The sequence below is a fragment of the Cervus canadensis genome, chromosome 21 (genome assembly GCF_019320065.1).
Source record: "Cervus canadensis isolate Bull #8, Minnesota chromosome 21, ASM1932006v1, whole genome shotgun sequence".
NCBI lineage: Eukaryota > Metazoa > Chordata > Mammalia > Artiodactyla > Cervidae > Cervus > Cervus canadensis.
This window is the reverse complement of record NC_057406.1, coordinates 53,732,142-53,753,967: the sequence shown is the minus strand read 5'-3', so window position 1 is coordinate 53,753,967 and position 21,826 is coordinate 53,732,142. Positions and strand designations below refer to the sequence as shown.

The following is a 21,826-nucleotide window of genomic DNA, read 5'->3' as shown; positions in this document are numbered from 1 at the left end:
AGCATGCCTAACTCCGATAGGTCAAGTACTGTGCTGCTTATGGGGAGGGCTGACACTCGTTACCCTATCCAGTCATACTGCAAATCCTGGGCTTCTGTTTTCTGTCAATGGTTTTAATTAGCCCAGTGTCAAAGTTTTGTTTATGCTCTGCAACAACTCTCAAATTTTGGAGAGAGTTGGAGCCTACAATCAAAAAACAGAATCAATTCATAAGCTATACAACAGGTCAACTCAATTATTAATGAGTGGCAGTATGGTGCAGCACAAAGTCTGTGGACCAGACTGCATAGGCTTAAATCATGTCCTCCCACTTCACAAGTTTAGGCAAGTAATTTACTTCACTAGTTTAAGCAAATAATTTCTTTGCGTGCCTTAGTTTCCTCATCTGTAAAATAAGTAAGAAAACAGTAGCTCATTTATTAGCTTTGTTATAAGGATTAAATGTGTTAATATTCATATAGTGCTTGGAATGGTGGACATGCAGTATTTAATAACAGCTTTATCAATACATAATTTATATATCATAAATTTACACTGTTAGCAAGTATACAGCTTATTGATTTTTAGTACATTCACACTTGTGCAATCATCATCACTGTTTAATTTTAAAACATTTTCATCATCCTCAAAAAAAACCCCAATACCCATTAGCAGTAACTCCCCATTCCCCGCTCTCCCTAGCCCCTGGGAAACCAATGATCTACTTTCTGTTATTACAGATCTGCCTATTTTAGAAATTTCATATGAATGGTATTGTACATTATGTGGCCTTTTGTGTCTTCCTTCTTTCACTTAGCATAATATGCTCAAGGTTCATCCATGTTACAAGCCCTTATAACAGTTACTTTTATCCTTTTTTATGGATAAGTAATATTCTATCGTATGGCTATAATACATTCCATTATCCATTCACAAAATGACAGACATTTGGTTTGGTTCCACTTTTTGGCTATTATGAATAATACTGCTGTGAATATTCAAGTACACAGTTTTCTGTGGACACATATCTTCATTTCTTTTTTGTAGATACCTAGGAGTGCAACTGTTGGGCCATATAGTAACTTGGTTTAATCCTTTGAGGAACTCCTAGATTATTTTCCAAAGTGGCCACACCATTTTATATGCAGTAAACTATCAGTAATGTTTGAGCATTCTGATTTCTCCACATCCCTGTCAACATTTATTATCTGACTTTTTTAATTTTAGCCATATCAGTGAGTATAAACTGGTATCTCATTGTAGTTTTGACATTCATTTCCCCGATGGTTAATGATGTTGAGCATCACGTGTTGATTGGCTATGTGTATATCTTCTTTGGAAAAATGTATATTCAGATCCTTTGCCCATTTTAAAATTCAATTGTCTTTTTATTATTGAGTTCTTTATATATCCTAGATACAAGTCTCTTATCAGACATATGATAGCAAATACTATCTTCCATTTTGTGGGTTGTCTTTTCACTTTCTTGACAGTATAAGTCAAAAAAGTTAACTTTGATGAAGTCTAATGTATTGATTTTTCTTTGGTTGCTTGTGCTTTTGGTGTCCTATCTAAGAATCCACTGCCAAATGCAGGTCATGAAGACTTACCCTACGTTCCTGCTAAGAGTTTCATGGTTTTAGATCTTACTTTTGGGTCTGATCTATCTTGAGTTAAATTTTGCACATGGTGTGAAGTAAAGGTTCAATGCATTCTTTTATATGTAGCTAAGTTTCTCAGTGCCATTTGTTAAAATATTACTCTTTCCCCACTGAATGATCTTGGCACCCTTGTCAAAAATCTGTTTATCACAGACAGACTGGTTATTTCTGGACTCTCAATACTATTCCATTGATCTACATCTATATCTATATGCAGGTTTTTTTCCAGTAAATACATACAAGATCCACAGTTGGTTGAAACTGCAGATGCAGAACCGTGGATATGAAAGACCAACTATAAAGTTACACATGGGTTTTTGACTGCTCAGGGAATTGGCACCCTAAACCTTGAGTTGCTTAAAGGTCAACCATATGTATGCTTATCTACCCTTGTGTCAGTACACACTGTCTTGATTACTGTTGCTTTGTAATAAGTTTTGATGTTGGGAGTTGTAAGTTCTCCAGGTCTGTTCCTTTCAAGATTGTTTTGGCTCTTCTGCATCCCCTGAAATTCCACATGAATCTCAGAACTGGCTTGTCAATTTGTACAAAGAAGCCACCCAGAATTCTAAGAGGTATCTCATTAAATCTACAGATCAAAATGAGAAGTAGTGCCATCTGAGCATAAGTCTTCCAATCTATGAACATGGATGTTTCCTCATTTCTTTACACCTTCTTTAATTTCTTTTTAAATCTTATTTATTTGCATTTGGCTGTGGCGGGTCTTTGTCGCTACATGGGCTTTTCTCTAGTTGTGGGGAGCGGGGCCCATTCTCCAGCTGTGCTGCATATGCCCCTCACTGTGTTGGTCTCTCTTGGTGTGGAGCACGGGCTCTAGGGCACTCTGGTCCCAGGAGCTGCAGTGTGCCGGGCTCCGTGGTTGTGGCTCCCGGGCTCCAGAGCACAGGCCCAGCAGTTGTGGTGCACAGGCTTAGCTGCTCCACAGGATGTGGGATCTTCCCAGGTCAGGGATCAAACCTGTGTCTCCTGCATTGATTAGCAGGCAGATTCTTTACCACTGAGCCACCCGGGAAGCCCTTAGATCTTCTTTAGTTTCTTTCAATAGCATTTTGTAGTCTTCTACAAAATGGAATTATTTTCTGAGTCATTTCCTTAGTTGTTGTTCTAGGACTTAAATAGCTTATATATGTATATATTTTAACAGAATTAGCTTCAATTTACATTAATTCCAGTGAGGTATAGAAACACTGCTTCTATATGATGCTGTCCCTTCCCCCTCTTTGGTGGCATTATTGTTATACATATCAAAAATGATTACTTGGTATGTAATTTTGTCTTTTGAAGTCACTGAGGAGAAAGGACAGCTGGTATATACTTACAGCTTTTGTTATTTTGGCCTTGTTATTTATAATTTTCGGTTCTCTAGAACCAAATAGTGCCTGTATTATCTAGAGTCACTTCCTTAGTGCAGTACAGCTTTGCTCTCATCAACCTTTGTGCTATTTCCAACAAATGTATCATGTTTCTGTATGTTACTAGCTGAACAATATATTAAAGACATTGTTTTTTTTTTTTTCCTCCCCCCCTAAAGACATTGTTTTATACACAACTGTTTTTAAAATCATTTAAAAGAATGAGAAGAAATATGCATTTATATTATCTTTTATAATTACATAATTACCTTTACTAGTTCTCTTTTGTTTCTTTGTGTGGATTCAAATCACTGTTTGAGGTAACTTGCTTTCTGTTTGAAGTATTTCTTGTAAGGTGGGTCTAGAACAAATTCATTTTTTCATTTATCTAAAAATGTTTTTATCTCCCTTGCAATGTTAAAAGATAGCTCTGTTGGATATGATTCCTGGTTGAGGTTTTTTCTTTGAGCTCTTTGAATACATTATTCCTCTGCCACAGGACTACATTTCTGATGAGGAGTCAGCTGTGTATCTCATTGAGACTATTTTGTAAGTGATGATCCATTTTTCTTTTGCTACTTTCAAAATTTTCTCATTGTGTTTGAGTTTTAGCATTTTTATTGTGATGTGTCTATGGATCTTTTTGAGGTTATTCTAACTCAGACATTATTGAGCTTCCTGGATATGTAAGTTGTTTTCCTGTAAGTTTAGTTCGTTTTTAGACATTTCTTCAAATATTTTTTCTTCCCTTTTCTCTCTCCTCTCCTTCTGGTACTCCAATTATATGTATGTTGCTACATTAACATCATCTCATATTTCTCTGAGGCACTCATTTTCATTATTCTTTTTTCTCTGTTCTTTACCTTGTATACACTATTGATTTATCTTCATATTTGCTCATTCTTTCTTCTGACAGTTTGAACCCAACACTGGGCCTCTTTAGTGATCTTTTTCCCATTATTGTACTTTTCACTTCCAAACTTTCCATTTGGTTCTTTTCTTTTTAATCATTTCTATCTTTGTATTGGTATTCTTCATTTGTTGTGATGTCATCAAATTTTGTATTACTTCTTTAATTATGGTTTCCTTTACTTTTCTGAATTTTTTTTTTTTTCTTTTTGGCCACACCACACAGCATGCAGAACTTCCCCCAACCAGGGATCAAACTCAAGCCCCCTCAAGTGAAAGCACAGTCTTAACCACTGGACCACCAAGGAAGTCCCTTCCGAATATATTTATACTGAATATGTTGAAGTCTGTCTGTTAAATCCACCCTCTGGTTGTTCTCACAGGCAGTTTCCACTGCCTGCCTTTCCCCCAGTGTATAGGTCATTCTTTCCTGTTTCTTCACATAGCTTTGTTTTGTTTTTTGAAGCCGGACATTTTAGATAATACATCAACACTGGGTATTGCTTATGTCATCCGAGATTTGCTATTGTTATTTTTCTTATTTGCTCAGTGACTGGATGAATTATTTCAGTTGAGTATATTTTCCTCCTCCTCCCTACAGATGTAGCTCCTCTTGGGACTCACCCTTTTGTGTGCTACAGTCATCCTGGGATGACAGTGGCTTTGGCAGGCCTCTCTTTGACTTTCTCTTCCCTGACCACACCCAGCTGTTAAGCTCCACTAACTGCAGAATGATTGATCTATTGTCTTCAACAATGTCCTGGGGCACAAATTGCTCTACAGACTGAACCAATTTATTACAGCTCCTTTGAAGAGATAGTTCCTGAGGTACATATTTAAGATTTGTTCTAATTACAGGAAGGTTCCTCCCAGCTGTCTTTCCTCCTTCCTTTCTAGCAAACTAGCTAGACTTCTGGTTAGCCCTATAACTCCAATCAATATGTCAGTCTCCCAACTCCTTCTCCTTTCACCACAACCGGTACCTTCAGGCAGGAACTTTACACTGTTGCAAAAAGTTGGTCCCTCTGGGGAGAGATTCAGAGCTTTCGGTTATAAGGTCTGCTTGTTTCTCTTGGCAAAATTCCTGAACCTTGGTTCTGATGCTGAGGGCAGAGACAACAGCATGCTTCTTTCTAGGTGACACCTCCTTGAGAGTTCAACTGGAGGAGACAGGGGAGTAGCAGGCCCGAAACTCCTCAATTTGCCTTCCAAGGTGGAATCTGTTTGTCCCACCAGCCAGGGCAAGGGCAATTGATACCCCAATATTTTCAATGTTGCCTTACTCAAGGTAGAGCCCATGATCCACAAGTGGAGATTGAGTGAAAGAAGAGAGACCCCATCTCTCAGCTATAACTCACCCAGAATTTTGTCTCAATGACATGTGGCTGGGGCAGGATGAGGAATGCTGGCCTTACCCCTGTCCCTACTGGTTAGTGAGCCTTCCAACTGAGGACTGAGGAAAGCAGGAGCTCTGATCTTGGCTCTATCAGTTTGCTGTTGTTCAGTCACTAAGTCATGTCCAACTCTTTGCAACCTCACGGACTGCAGCACTCCAGGCTTCCCTGTCCTTCACCATCTCCCAGAGCTTACTCAAACTCATGTCCATCGAGTCAGTGATGACATCCAACCATCTCATCTCATTCTCTGTCGTCCCCTTCTCCTCCTGCCCTCAATCTTTCCCAGCATCAGAGTCTTTTCCAATGAGTCAGCACTTCGCATCAGGTGGCCAAAGTATTGGAGCTTCGGCATTATCCTTCCAATGAATATTCAGGGTTGATTTCCTTTAGGATTGACTGGTTTGATCTCCCTGCTGTCCAAGAGACTCTCAAGAGTCTTCTCCAGCACAACTGGAAAGCATCAATTCCTCGATCGTCAGCCTTCTTTATGGTCCAACTCTCACATCCATACATGACTACTGGAAAAATGACAGTTTTGACTATACAGACCTTTGTTGGCAAAGTGATGTCTCTCTGTTTTTTAATAAGCTGCCTAGGATGTTCATAGCTTTTCTTCCAAGGAACAAATGTTAATTTCGTGGCTGCAGTCACCATCCAAACAGTGAGTTTGGAAGCCAAGAAAATAAAATCCGCCACTGTCTCTACTTTTTCCCCATCAATTTGCCATGAAGTGATGGACCAGATGCCATGATCTTACTTTTTTGAATGCTGTTTTAAGCCAGCTTTTTCATTCTCTTCTTTCATCCTCATCAAGAGGCTCTTTAGTTCTTCTTTGCTTTCTGCCATTAGAGTGATATTATCTGCTTATCTGAGGTTGTTGATATTTCTCTCAGCAATCTTGATTTTAGCTTGTGATTCATCTGGCTCTGCATTTTGCATGATGTACTCTGCATAGAAGTTAAATAAGCAGAGTGACAATATACAGCCTTGACACACTCCTTTCCCAATTTTGAACCAGTCTCTATTTCTATGTCCAGTTCTAACTGTTGCTTCTTGACCTGCAAACAGATTTCTGAGGAAGCAGGTATGGTGGTCTGGTATTTCCATCTCTTTAAGAATTTTCCACAGTTTGTTGTGATCCACAGAGTCAAAGGCTTTAGCATAGTCAATGAAGCAGAATTATTTTATAACATTTAGAAAATATTATAAAAACATTTTATAGATGTTTTTCTGGAATTCCCTTGCTTTTTCTATGATCCAAGGGATGTTGGCAATTTGATCTCAGTTTGGAGAAGCGTTTCCATCTCACTCCACTGACAGTGGGAAGTAAGGGAGCAGGTCTCAGTTCAAATACCACAGACTTTCACTTTTCTGACTCTCAGTATATTTTCCTGAATACGTGTTCCTTCATTGACTCCATGCTTTTAGGACTATTTCCAGATAATTTAAATGGCTGTTGTTGTTGCTGTTTAAATAACCAGTTTCATTGAGGAGCAGGTTCATAAAGCTCTCACACTGGCATGGCCGGAAGCAGAACTTCTTGCTGAGTTTTTTATATGAGAAAAAGGATCTGAAACTCTAAAGTACAAATTAGAGATACTACTCTTAACATTCCCAGGCAGAAAGTGATCCATACAGAGATCATGTATGGACTATCACATCTAAGGCTTACTAAATCAGAAGGCTGTTCTGTTCTTTCTCCCTGCATTTAGTCCTTCAATACCTTGGCAACACATCTAAAATAAAAAATGGAGTCTGGAATGAAGTCTAAATTATTTTACTTATGAACTACTGTGAGGCATTCATCCTGGCCTATGATATAATTCAGCCCTTCTGGTCAAGTTTTATGCCAGATCCAGCTGGATAGAAACTTTAAAAATAAAAGTTTTAGAATGTATTTGGTAATATGTGTGTTTGTGTGTTTTAAAGAAATCAAGATGTTAAAAATGATTATCTTTAAAGTTATTGGTTTCTAAATGAGAACCGAACTTGCATCATATATCAAGGTATTCCCCAAAGTGAAGACATCAAATAAAATTTGAGTCAAATTTGCAAGACACACAAAGCTCATTTTGTTTTGGTGAAAATTGGAGTTTAACAATTTCAAACAACTATGCTAAATGTAAAAGGCTTTTAGAACAAGCCTTCATGCCTCAAGCTATCCCTAAGCATGGACTCACAGTATACGACTAATGGTTCTATCTTGGCACATTTTCCTTGGGGGACTCTAATATGGAAAATTACCCATTCATTTTCTATAGTCCACAATGACAACCCTCAGTATGCATCTGTAGCTGAGAAATGCCAAACCAAACACCATAGGAAAATAGCCAACTTAGGAACCAAGGCCTAACACAGGACCTGGCACACAGGAATTACTGAAAAAATATTTGTGGACTACAGAGATCTCCACTAATATGCCAAGTACATCCAACTTTGTGGAAAGAAGAAGAAATATTTCAAGCGGTAGAATGGACTTTTGTGTTCAAATAAATTTATTTCACTCCATAAACCAGCTCCACAAGGGATACTATCTCCAAACCTAATAACACTTTTATGTTCCCCCAAAAGGAGTATGTAAGATAATCACAAAGGGCCAATTTTAGAGAGAATAAATGATTAAAAAACATATTGGTCTTTGCTTACATCCCGAATCACATAACTCTGAAAGAATATATTATCACATATATTATCATCATATTCTTATACCTGATCTACTGTAATGAAAAAGTTTAAAATATAAAAAAGAGAAATGAAAATATCATCCACAGTGATAATACAAAGCCATTATTTAGTGAATTTCCTTATAGACATTTTTCTTTGTATACTTTTTATTAGTTTTACATGGTTGTGATCCCACTGTATGAATATTTTTGTATTCTGCATTTTCAGTAAACAACAGTATGAAAAGTGCTTGGGAATCTACTGCCTACTTAAGAAAACATCAAACTCAAAACCAAACCATATGTACAAGTCATAAGAATTCTGGTCTCCACTCAATCCCCAATCCCCTTTATTCATTTAACGAATACGTATTGTAGGTGCTTATTTTGTGCCACATGCAGTGCCAAGGACTAAAAGTACAAAGAAAAGTAAGTTAGAATTTTTGTCCTCAAAGAGTTCTCATCTCAGTAACTACCCTATACCTTTACAGATATATGAACTTACCTATGTCAGTTTGAAGCTAATGAAATAAATGTTTGAAATTTAACTATTTTTAACTTGATTCTTTTCAGGAAAATAACTAAATACCTAAAAGTTTATCTCAGACAACAACTGAAGTTTTTTGCATTTGATATGGTAGTATTCTTACAGGTGAAAGAGCTGCAATTCTTTTAATCATTTTACGATAGGTATTTTTCAATATTTATTGCAATTAGTTCTCTTTATTGGCCTTGAGATCAGCTGTGTTTCATAAACCAATATAAGAGTTTTCATTTCCTTAAGGTGTAAAATTTCAGATTATTCATCATACCTTCCTCCATCCTACATATTTGCATGATACATTTGTTTATGTGTTGGTATATAGTCATAACCATCTATTTAGGTAGAGAAGATGTAAAGTAAATGCTTCAGTAATCACAGGTGCTTACACCCAAATATATCATGAGCCACATGCACCTGGAATTATTTGCATTCTATGCACAAACATCAGAAATGTGTCTGTCTTTACTTCTCTGGAAAAATTTAAGCACTCCTAATTGGAGAAGGAAATGGCAACCCACTCCACTGTTCTTGCCTGGAGAATCCCAGGGACGGGGGAGCCTAGTGGGCTTCCATCTATGGGGTCGCACAGACACGACTGAAGCGACTTAGCAGCAGCAGCAGCAGTTGGTAATTTCCTTTGATATTTTCCTATTTAAGTCTAGTCTAGTTGCCTAAATGGTGTCTCAAGGTATAAGAGATAAAACAAGGTACTGAGTCATAATTTCAGACCTTCTGAAACATACCTCAAGTGATAATGAGTGGGAGCCATGGAGCACTAAGCAGTGAGGAGCTGCACATAATAGCAAGAAAATCTGTTCTCCGCGTGAGGCTCCACCACTTACTAGTGACGTGAGTGTTAGCAAGTTGTCATTAACATGAGCCTCAGTTTTCTTACCCATAAAATTGGTATGGCAATAGTCTTTCCATACTTATATCATTACTACTTTACTATTGAAAAGCAAATCCTTATAAAAATGTAAAATGCTACACAAATGTTAGGAATTAGGTCTAAGGATCATACTTTATAACCAATTCCTAGAAAGTTCACATAATCAAGTTTTATTTTTTGAAAGGCTCTGTTCCCTTACATCTACTTATTGGTTGTCATAAGGTTTTACATAAGAGAGGTGTGTTTTTCAGAGCAACAGCACCTGTAGTTTATGGAAAGGGGTGATGCTGTTACCAACAAACTGGTAGAAGGCTTCAGAGACATGTTTAGCAAAGAGAAAAAGAGAACTAGAGCAGGAAAGCAAATTGGATGGTAATTTGAGTTCCTCCTATTTTAAGATTGGGTTTAATGTGGAGACATGCCTATTATTCTATGTCTCTCTACACCGAGAACTTAAAAAGCTGTTAGGATACAGATCCTTTAGAGAAGTCCAATAATTTTGATTTCAAAGTCTTTATGGGCCTTAGGCATGAAAGAGTCACTAATGGTTTTAACCTTTGGAGACTGAAATAGTTTTGTTTGCCAATGTTTTTACATTAATGAAGATTACCTAGCTAGGTCCCTAATGACATCTGTTTATATCAGACCTCCCAGGAAGCAGCAATTTATATACTAAACCAAAATTAACACCAGTACAGTAGTTATAGTCACCAAAAATCTAAAAGGCAGTAAAAGACAATACCTTGATAATGTTAAGTTTTGCTACTAACCTACAGGAAATAAACATGCTTTACTAGCAACTGTGTAGGAATTTTTCTTCCCTTAACTGAAAGCCGTATGGAGGGAGGGAAATCTCTGTATGCATTTACTTTGACTAGTGAAAGCACTGTCAAAGATTCTAGTGTCAGATCCACAAGGTACCACAAATCTATGGATATAGTATGGATTCTCTCAACTAAACTAAACAGCAGCTGCCTTCCTAGCCTGAATACCTAAAAAACGTATATATTCTTTTTTTTTAACACCTGGCTTCTTTTTTCTTCTCACTTGACCATCTCTCCCATTAGCACATAATAGTCTCTCTCCTCCCTCTCCCTCTCTCTTTGAACACAGTGCAGTATTCCATTATGCAAATCTCTGTAAGTTTCTACAAATATTCCCTGATTCCTGGAGGCTTTATTGTTTCCAATCATCTGCTATTATGTACAATGCTTCAATGAGTAACTCTGCTTACTTTATTTCAATCTATCTACAGAAGAGATCTAAAAGTGACATTGCTTGGTCAAAGGGCAAAATGCATCTGTAATTTTGATAGATATAACTAGCTTCTATTCCACAGGGACTTGTGTTATTTTCTACTCCCACCAAGTGAGTAATGTACTTATTTCCTGAAGACCATTTATCAAAATGCACATGCCTGGATTCCATCCCCCAAATTCTGACTCAATAGACAGTGATGGGGCCTGAGCAGGCCTGTTGAAAAAGCTCCCCAAACAGCACATCCCTGGCTGAGAACCCTGTTCTAAAAGGGATTCTAGTCTTGTTTACATTGTTTAAATGCAAAAGAAAATCAGAGTAAATCTTTAACTTCCAAAGTTTATACTCCTTGTCACTCATTCAATATAACTTTTCAAGTACCTGTTCTGTGCTGGGCATTCTAGATGCCGAGGATATAAAGATAAATATTATCATAGCATCAGTCTTCAGGGAGTTCACAGAGTCTAACAATGAGAAACACACACACACACATATAAAATTAAGAAACAAATAATAAGCATAGGATTAGAGATTTATATAAAATTTTATAGGGATACTGAAAAGGGGCACTTCACCCAAATAGGAACGCCAGAGGAGGTTTCCTGAAGGAGAAGCTCCTAGAGCTGAGTAGGAATTAAACAGGTGAAAGGGTGAAGAAATATACAAGAGGGCATTCCAGGCAGCAAACACCACATGCAACAATAGGAAGTAGGAAACAGAAGGGATGTATGTGTTTGTAACTGGAAACATTTCATGTTGCTAGAGCATAAATTACAAGGGACAGAAGTAAGCAACAGGCTGCAAAAGCAGGCAAACTTCAGATCACTGAGCATCGAGGTCATGATAAGAAGCTTGAACTTTATCCTATAGACAAAGAAAGTCACTCAAGGTTGGGAGTGACACAATCAGATTGCTGTTATAGAATTAAGGACAATGGACTGAAGGGCGCATAACTGGAAAAAGAATGAACAGTTAGGAAACTGGTACAGTAGTCCAGATGAACGTATGAACAAGGGCTGGGATTAAAGAGGGAATGCAGGGAGAAATCTTAAGAGGCAAAATGAGTAGAATGTTGTCATTAAATATGGGAGTAGATGTGAAGAGAGGGATGATTTCAAGGTATGATCAAACCATTACCAGCAAAGCACTGGACTTAAGCTATTTTTCCAGCCGCAATCATGGGTTTACACAGATTCAGTCATGCTCTCTCACCTGGTCTTACTGTTTGTAAGGCCAAGGATAGAAGTACAGGGCCCAGGAAACACTGAGCCTGAACTGGTGAGCTTCTCCTTGAACATCATGTTCTAATCAACTAAATAAAGCAACCACAAGCTACCCCAACAGGCCAATGTGACATTTCATGATCCAATCTCTGATGCACCCTCTCTTATAGTAACTCCTCTAGTGATGAGCCTCTTGATCCCGTTTTCCTCTTTACCCGTGAAGTCAGTGACCAAGATGATTGCTAGCTACAAAAAAAGCTGCCAGCACAGAGAACAATATGTGGTTGAGGCACAGTAGGATCAATAGCTGTTTCCCCAAAACTTAACTCAAAGTCAAGCTTGGCTTTATAATATTAGCAATTTTTGGCAGCCTGCAACCCTGCCACCAAACAAAGCCAATCTCTGGAGAGGAGACGATACGGGGGAGGGTCCCCTCTGAACCCTTCCCATTCCCCTGATTTATGCAAGTGTAATGGTCCTATGGGGATGGAGCAGGAGGGTGTTGTGTGTAATTCATACTAAACCTGGCACTTGTCTTTCTTCTCAGAGTTCCTAAAAACCAAACTCAAGGGAAACTGAAAACTAACCCATCAAATGAAACCAAGTCCACTGTTATAAAGCCGTGAATGAAAATACATACAGACACACACACCACACAAAGTAAGACCAAGGCTTACCTTTCTTTTATCTTCATCTGTTGATTCAAATTTGAAAGTAGCCCTATGCTGAAGAGGGAAAAAAGGGAAACAATGTCATTTTAAATATACAGATTTTTCATTTTGGCTATGTTAAAAAATATCTGATGTCTATAAAAAAAAGTTGTCTTCCCAAATCACCTCAATATTCTTACTAAAGTAAGAATATAACTTACTTTATAAAGTAAGCAAATAACTATAAAGCAGTACAAAAAGACTAAAGCAAAAATATATACAGAAAAGAACAGAGTACCAAGCCACAAACCACCCAGGGAAATCTGGAATGCTTTGCATAAAGCATTTGAGCTGGACCTTGAGGGATGAATAGGAGTTTGCCAGGAGGCAAATGAAAGCATTCTAGGGACGGAAACAAAGGCTCATGTGTGAAATGGTATGATATATTTGTGAAATAAGCAGCTCTGTTGGAATGAAACACAGGACACATGTTAGAGGATGACAGGAGTGGAGAAAGATAAGAATGGAAAAGTAGACTAGACAGAGATTTGGAAGCATCTTCCAATGTTGTTCAGGAGCTTGTACTATATCAAACGCACTAAGAAATCATCAGAGAATCATAGATAGGGAAGGACAGTAATTCTGCAGGAATGAGAGTTTAAACCATGGTTCCACCACTTACTAGTTAAGCAAGTAACAAATTGTAACTGTATTTCTCATGTGAAAAGAGGGGTGCCTACTTCACAAAGCTGCTGTGAGGGTTAAAGCAGCTAAGGCATATAGTGTGCCATCTGAGTGCCTAGTACACAGTAAACACTCAGTTAGCATTAGGATGATAATGATGATGATGCCAATGATATTGAGAAAAAAATAACTGAAAGAAAAGGAGGGTCACGACTCTCCTGAAATGACTGGCAACACTATTTTTTCTCTGTAGCTGAAACAGAGAATGGAGTAAGTTGTCCACCATCAGAGAGTGGCAGTAACCCAAAAAATAGAGCATAAAGTTCCTCATTCTCTTCTCAAGTTTTATTCAAGAAAGCCAAGTGTGCTTAAGAATCCTCTAAGTTTTCCTTTAAAAAAAAAAAAACCTTTACTGAACATCTCTCTGCCTTTCCTTTGGATTTCTCATTGGCAACACTGACAAACATTTATTGGCAACCCATCAGGAGTTAAATACAGTAAGTACTAAAGATATTATCACTACAGGTGGTTCTGCATTGACAGCTTTGTAGAAGAAGCGATTTTTGAAATTAAATGAGATTGAGAAATGTTGACAGAGAAGCAGTTCTGAAGTACAAAATGGTCAGAGGGAAGACTTAGAGGTAATAGAGAAGGGCCATTTGAGGAAACCTAAAGAGAAGCTGCCTCACATATGGCTTGCAAAACAATTAAAATGGATGTCAGATGGTGAGGGTTTGGATTTAAAAATTTATACCTGAACTGACATAAAGGTGACAGGCCACCAGGGGAAGACTCTGAAGGAGGTGTAAATAGTAGCTTATTCTGGAAGAATATTTTGAGCAGTAGCCTACAGACCAGATCAAAGGAGAACAAGGCTGAGGACATAAAGCTCTCTGAGAAATGGGCTTCAGTAATCCACAGTGTAATATTGCTGGAGGCAGTATAAATTGACACCATCTTCAAAAAACGAAAGTGATTTGGCAACACATAATAGCAACCATAAAAATATTCATATCCTTTGACCCAGAACATCTACTCCTAGAAATTTATCCTAATGAAATCACCCAAAGGGCAGAAAAATTATATTCACTGCAGTGTTATCAAATGTTACAAAAGAAAAAAAGAGACAACCTGAATATCTAACAACAGGAGACTGAGTAAGTAAATTACTGTGCATTCATCTGAAACATTATCATACTGCAGTTTTTTTAAAGATGGCTAAAAAGTTCTGTAACAACATGGAAAATTATTTTATGACAATAACTGTAAAAATAGTAAAATATCAAATTGTACGTCTACGATGACAGTACCTATATCAATGGATGGATGGATGCATTCAAACAAAGGCTTGAGTGTTAAAAATGCAAAAATAAAAACTGTACAGGGTTGGTGGAATTTCTAGTGGTTCCTTTGACAAAACTTGTTGGTATATTGTTTTTATTATTAAAAGAAAAAAAATTAACAGGTAAATGAATTAATAAACAAACAAGAAAAGAAAGAAGAAAAGGAAGGAAGAACAAAAGCTTTAACTTAGAAATTTACAGACCCAAGGTTTAGTAAAAACTAACACTGAATAAAAGATAAAGAATCAGTAGATTGTTCTGTTGGTTATAAACTGAAGCCTAGTAAAGGTTCACTACAAATGAAAATACATAATTGCATTTAGAACTAAGAAAGCTTAATTTTTGCATCATATGTGAAATATTAATTCCATACATTATCTGGAATAAATATACCTAGTTGCCAATATAATAGTCCTCCTAAACTTGTTTTTTGCATTTGTGGTAAGGAACAGAAAAACAAATCATGTTTTAGAAAGACCCTCACTAAGTTATGAAAATATTTTTTAAAAGGTTTCTACATAGAATTAAATCTTTTAAGGTGATAATTTAGAATAGTACCAAGGACTAATTTTTCTCTTGCCTTTTAAATGTAAAGTTGATCCTGTGATAAAACTACAATATTAAAAAAGAAAGAAAAGAAGGGAAAAAGGAAGGGAGGAAGAAAAGCTTTCAAAAGTCCTGTCCAACTAGCATGAGGACTTAATTTAATTAGCAAATATACTGGTGGTGTGAGGCAATAAATTGAATTTATAACATGCCAATCTATTCAGAAACTCAGATCCCTAAGGTTGTTTGGATTCAAAGATGTTGACTTCTCTAAGGCAGGCTTCTCTTATTCAACTTAGATCATACCTAACCTATTCTCTACCGGGCTTCCCTGGTGGCTCAGACTGGAAAGAATCTGCCTGCAATGCAGGCAGACCTGGGTTCAAATCCTGGGCTGGGAAGATCCCCTAGAGGAAGGCATGGCAATCCACTCCAGTATTCCTGCCTGGAGAAAACCCATGGACAGAGGAGCCTGGTGGGCTGCAGTCCACGGGGTCGAAAAGCATCGGACATGACTGAGGACTAAGCACAGCACAGCACAACTCTTCTCTCCCCTTTTTGAGGCTGAGAGGGAAGCGGATCCAGCATTTCTGGCTGTAGATGCCTTTCTAGAACTGCTGGCCAACAGTCAACCACGTCACCTTCTTTATATGCTTAATTTCCAGATGAACAGGAGCAACAAGTCAAATATGAACTGAACAGTAAAACTTTAGAGACCAAGTAAGTTAGTAACAGCTCAGTAACACATCCAGCTCTTGAGGACTCCCCCCGGCTCCCCGCCAACCAGGTTTCACATCCCATGAATAGGCTAGGCTCAATAGTCAGAAAGCACTGGTTTGAGCCCAGTCCCACTGTTTACTGAAAGTGTGACCTTGGTCAAGTTATTCAACTTTACTACCTGTCAAGAGTTTCCTTATCTTTGTGTATAGCACCTTGCACATTGCAGGTGTTCAATAAGCAGACACTACTGTTGTTACTGCACAGTCTATGGTGAGGCATCTGGCCAAATACTGATCCACTAGACAGCTAGGATTTACTTCACAGATTTCCAAAGATATACTCAAACAGTACCAATGCAAAGGAATCAGCCTAACTGGAGTGGTGTCTGTCTGTGCGTGTGTGTGTGCGGTGCTGTGTTTTAGAACAGAGATTATTTCTAGAACTAAAGCCCAGTGACTGAGATTATATAGTCCAATCTGGAAATAAGAACATGGACAACAAAGGGACAGCCCCTACACGTGCTCATCAGAAATCTTCAGGATGAACCCAAAGAGTCAGAACTCAGCCTCAGAGTGTAAAACAAAATGTCCTCTTACATGGTCCAGGATGTTTATACACCCTATTCAAATGTGGAGGCTGTTTTTCTAGAACTGTCTCCAAATCAGGTCCCTATCAATTGGATTCTTCTAGCACATAAACACACCTCACTACTATCAGTGCTGTTTTCCTCTCTAATGAGGACTCATCTCAGAGACCTACCTACCTGTCTGTATCTTAAGTAACTTTTACCTTTCATTTGGCCATAAACTTGTCATACTTACATAATGGAATTCTACTGGAGCTTGCCAAGGGGTAATCATATGCCCAGGTGGCCTCTATGGCCACAAACCACCTCTGTAGTTATCATCATAGTTGACGATGATGCTACACCAGTTTCTTCTCCTATTAATTCAGAGTATTGGACCCAATGATCTTTGAGGTTCCTTCTAGGTCAAATATCCTGGATTCAAGGAACTAAGATACTTTTATGCACCTCAAGGCCCCAGATCACTGTTTATTGTTGATAATCATAATGAAGGCAACCAATATCTCTACTAAATCTGTTAAAAGAACAAGATACATGGCACTCAATACATGCTAACAGAGGAATTGAGAGGAGAGGAAAAGGGCAACCACTCTTCCTATTTTTAAAAAATACTTTTCTACACTGAGTCAATTTGCATTATGCCCTTGAGAAACAGGCAAATTTCCTTTTTTCTGGGATAGATAGATCTTCCTTCTCCGCAAGATAACAATATCAGTGAAGTAAAGAAGAAGGCTTGAAAATCAGAATCTCCTTAACACAGTAGAAATTAGATGTTACCTGGAGCCAGACAGGTAAATGTTGCTCTAAACAGGGTACAAGGTATTTTACCAGCCATTAATAAGTGCCAAGGGTCAAGGAAAAAGAAAAACTGAAGTATATTCTCTATTTTTTTTTTTTAATCAGGCTACGTCAACTCCATGCCACAGGGTTAATCCCTGACTTTTTTGTTTAGAACTAACAGCTATGGGTTTTTCTTCAGTGCCAGGCACTGTTCTGATTTATACATATAACTTATTTAATCCTGACAACAATGTATGATGCAGGTACAATTATTATCTGTGTTTGGCAAATGAGAGAACTGAGGGACAGTAAAGTTAAGTGCCTTGTTCTACACCACATGAATGGTAAATTGGGGATCAGAGTTCAGGCAATTTGGCTTCAGAACCTGTGCTCTGGCCACAGGACCTCTTGAGAACCTTGATCATTAGGGAATGCCTCCTAAATGCCTTGTACAGTATTTGGCATTATACATCAGTTAATTTAGACCTCATAATAACTTAGGTGATGGAACCCTATGTTACAGATAAGGAAACTGAGACTCAGGCTTAAAATAACTTAGCCATAGTCATGAAGCTAATATATGGCAGATCTGAAGCAAGACTTATCTGACTCCAAATTCAACCTTCTTTCCACAATACTTGAGCCTCCTTTTGAGAACAACAAACTAATCATTCCCTCTCTAAATCTTTCATTTCCCTTCTTGGTTAGACTCTTTAATGCCTCATAATCACTTCATTCTAAACATTTCTCATCCATTTTTCCAGATAAAGAAAACGAGGCACATGGTAGACCCAGGCACATTTTTATAATTTCAGATTCCATTTCCCAGAAGTGAGACAATTAATTTGACCTCCTCATTCTTATTGCCAGACCACTGCAACTATACTTCCCCTTCTTCTTCATCTGCCTCTAATGTCTCTTCCCTTGAGGAGCAAAGCCCCACTGCCAACATGAAACGCAGCTATTTTCTTTGTTCTCTGGATCTACTGTAATCAGCATTAAACACGAAAGCTCTTTTCTGAAGGAGTTGGCCGACCCAGTTCACATCAAGTCACAGCATTCTTAAGGCTGGCCCCCAGCATACCACCCCAAAACTATACACATTGGGCATTACAACTTTAAAACCATTCCCAAAGTGAAAGTTCAGAACTTAAGCTCTGATAGCACTTGGCCAGGAGTAGTAAATGAAACTAACCTGGAGGGAGACCAAGGAAAGGAAGAGATAAACTGGAGGAAGCAAATCTGGAGTTCTAACTACTTTAGTCGTGAAGAGAAGGAGAAATATTGAAGGAGGTGATGAGATCCAGGTAGAGGTTTTTTCCTCCTCCCTTCCTACAGAAGAAAATTTCTATTTATTGCTGGATACCTGGGATATAAGCGCTAAATAAACACTAGGTGATTCAACACAACAGCCAAGTTTTCTGTTGCATTTTGTTCTTTTGAAAATCTGTTTGTAGCTGCCTCAAGTCTTTTTTGGAAAGCAATTAAAAATCAAGTTGCATGAATATACAGTCGGGCCTCCATATCTGCAGGTTCCACATCCATGAATTTATCAAACATGGATCAAAAGTATTTGAAGGAAAAAAACAAAACAAAACAAAACTGGAAAAGTTCCAAAAAGCAAAAGTTGAATTAATGGGCAACTAGCTACATAGTATTTACATTGTATTTACAATTATTTACATAGCATTTACATTGTATTATTAGCAATCCAGAGATGATTCAAAGTATAAGGGAGGATGTGAATAGGTTATTCCCAGGTGGTGTTAGTGGTAAAGAATCTGCCTGCCAATGCTGGAGACACAAGAGACGCAGGTTCGATCCCTGGGTCAGGAAGATCCTCTGGAGTAGGAAATGGCAACCTACTTCAGTTTTCTTGCCTGGAAAATTCCATGGGCAGAGAAGCCTGGTGGGCTACAGTCCTTGGGGCTGCAAGGAATTGGACATGACTGAGCGACTGAGCACACAGCACACATGCCATTTTATGGGCTTCTCAGGTGGCTCAGTGGTAAAGAATCTGCATGCCAATGTAGAAGATGCGGGTTCAATCCCTGTTTTGGGAGAAGAAAATGGCACCCACCCCAGTATTTGTGCCTGGAAAATCCCATGGACAGAAGAGCCTGGTGGGCTATAGTCCATGGGGTCACGAAAGAGTTGGACATGACTGAGCAACTAAGCAACAACAACATGCAATTTTATATAAGGGACTTGAGCATCCATGAATTTTGGTATCCACGAGGGAGGGAAAGGGTCCTGGAACAAATCCCCAGCAGATACCAAGGGACGACCATAATCTCCACAATATGTACACCTGTGCATTAAATTAATTTCTCCTAAGTTAAGCAGATATGCAACAATAAAGCATATCAGAGACTGAAGAAGCTAAGATATGAGGATAACTGAATCCATGCAGCCTCCCAAAGAAAGCAGCATAGTACTGTAAAAGAGCAATCAGAAAACCGAGATTCAAATCTCAGCCCCATCTCTCAATGACTGTTTGGACTTAGGGCAACAACATTCTAAATTTTCTCATTTGTGAAACGGGGAATACCGTCACTTTCCTCACAGGATTGTTGAGAAGATCAAAAGGGAGTGAAGTTGCCTGATTTTTGGATATTCTCCACATAGGGCAGAAATGGCATACTGGCAGCTCCGTGATGCAAAGCATAGGTTAGTGCAGTGGTGGGCACATAGCAAACACAGAAATTATGAATGGAAGCAAATGAAAGGAAGAAAGATGTTATATCTAGGATGTGACATGGTGCTGGGTGTGTTTTCACAAAAGTCAGTCATTTCTACAAAGTAGTCTTCTAAATGGAAGAATAAAGGTGTGGTATGTCACCTTTAGAAGTGAGCTTGCACAATTCCTGGAAGGAAAAGTAATGGAGAACTAACGGTTCTTGAAGAGACATTCAGAGAAATGACTGGGATATAAAAGAAGATACCTTTTTAGTGTAGAGTTGTAAAGTGGAAAGAATAATGAATGGTTTGAAGACCTAGGTTGGAATCCCAGCTCAGAAGTATGACCTTGGGCAAGTTACTTAACCGATCTAGAATCTCAATTGCAAAACGCAGATAAAACCTCACAGGACGGCTGTCAAGATTAAATAAGATAAAGGATGGGAAAGCTGATAATGCGATACAAATAACAGGTATCATTAGGAGTTAGTCTCCTCCCAGGTACAACACAGTAGGTCCACGACCTTGACGTGATTTCAGTTCCTCGTGCCTCGGTTTTCTCATCTAGAAAATGGGAAGGTTGATACTATCTACTCTACAAATATTCTGAGAATCAAGTTAGACCATATATGAGACATCACGCCTTGAAAACTGTACAGTGCTGTACGTCTATAAAGAACTGCCATCGTGGCCGATACGTCTTAAGCATGTCAAAGGCCGTGTTTATGCAAAGAAACACGTATTTTTATGCTATGCAGGTGAGGAAGCCTCGCGTGCATTTCTGCATCCAAGAGTGGGGCACAGGGCACAGACAGACATTCACGGATTCCGGGGGTGTGACTTGCACGCTTGGGAAGAGGACCGTGGAGCAAGCTGCTGGGCCGGAATCAGAGTGGTGGGCGCCAGGGTGGGGGCAGGGGGGATACAGGATGCACGGATGGAAAAGGCTGGGGGCACAAACACGCATGCCCAAGCCGGAAACGTTTTCGGGGGAGAGCAATGCGCATCCCCGGCGTGAGGGGGGGGGGGGGGGTTGGGAGGGATGCGATATGCAAGCCCGGGGGGGCGGCCCAAGGGTGCTACACCGCACGCCCGGGGCCAGGGCTCTTTACCTTATCGCTGTAATCCCTCAGGACCCGCTCGATAGCCCCCGCCTCGCCGGCCCGGACGATGTAGAGGGCGCGCTCCTCATCCATGGCCGCAGGTGCGGGGGAGCCGCGGCCGCTCTGCGCGCCCAAGCCGCTGCCTCCAGGTAAACGCCTCGCGCCCCCGCTCGCTCGCTTCTTCCCAGCTTCCTTCCTTCCCTCCTTCCCTCCCTCCCTCTGCCTCCAGCCCGCCAGCCTCCGCCCGGGCAGGCCCGACGTCACCGCCCCTCAACTTTCACCCCGCGACGTCACCGGTCCCCCAGCAACCGGCGCTTTGCCGCCACCCCTGACAAGGCCCAGTACTCGGTAGAGGCCTGGCGGATGGCCTAACGTTGAGGGTCAGGCACGAGACCCTGCTTGCTCCCCTGCCTCTCCCTCCCTCGGAGAACAGTCCAGCCTTTTAAGTGGGCTTTCACAGACAGAGATGTTCTCTCCTGACCCTCCTCTATGAATCATTCTCCTCAGCTGACGAGAGCGACCCGGCTCTTCCCCGCCCCTCTAAGAGCCACCAGCTAAATGAACTACAATTCCCTGCGTGCGACGGGGTCATTCCACTCTTCCATCTAATCTACTGGAGTGCCGAATGGCATGTCGGGACTCGTAGTCATCCAGCGGGAAAGACTTCCCGCCAAAGGTATGCTGGGAACTGTGGTCCTGCAAAGGCCGGAAACGGGAGTCCAGCGGCCGCCTGAGGCCAGAGGCCCGGAGACCGTTAGGGGGAGGGTCCAAACGTCGGCTCTGCCTCCTTTTTGTTCCTTACCGAGCTGACTGTCCTGCTCCAGCCCGGGCTGGTCGGAC

General features: G+C 39.7%; 1 protein-coding gene across 5 annotated transcripts in view; it reads right to left on the bottom strand.

Moving 5' to 3' along the window:
* RIC8B (RIC8 guanine nucleotide exchange factor B) overlaps nt 1-21,518 on the bottom strand; it is a 101,874-nt gene extending 80,356 nt beyond the window's left edge. For 2 of the 5 annotated variants that reach the window (XR_006264115.1, XR_006264116.1), the window contains exons 1-2: nt 20,996-21,518; nt 12,573-12,620 (exon numbers count right to left, since the gene is read on the bottom strand). Coding sequence is in view for 2 of the 5 variants with exons in the window: in XM_043440107.1 (XP_043296042.1) it covers nt 12,573-12,620; nt 20,996-21,079 (132 nt within the window). In the remaining 3 variants the exon portion in view is untranslated. The remainder of the gene's footprint in view (nt 1-12,572; nt 12,621-20,995) is intronic. The other 3 variants (XR_006264117.1, XM_043440107.1, XM_043440108.1) reach the window with 2 other exon arrangements.
* Nucleotides 21,519-21,826: the final 308 nt, after the last annotated feature.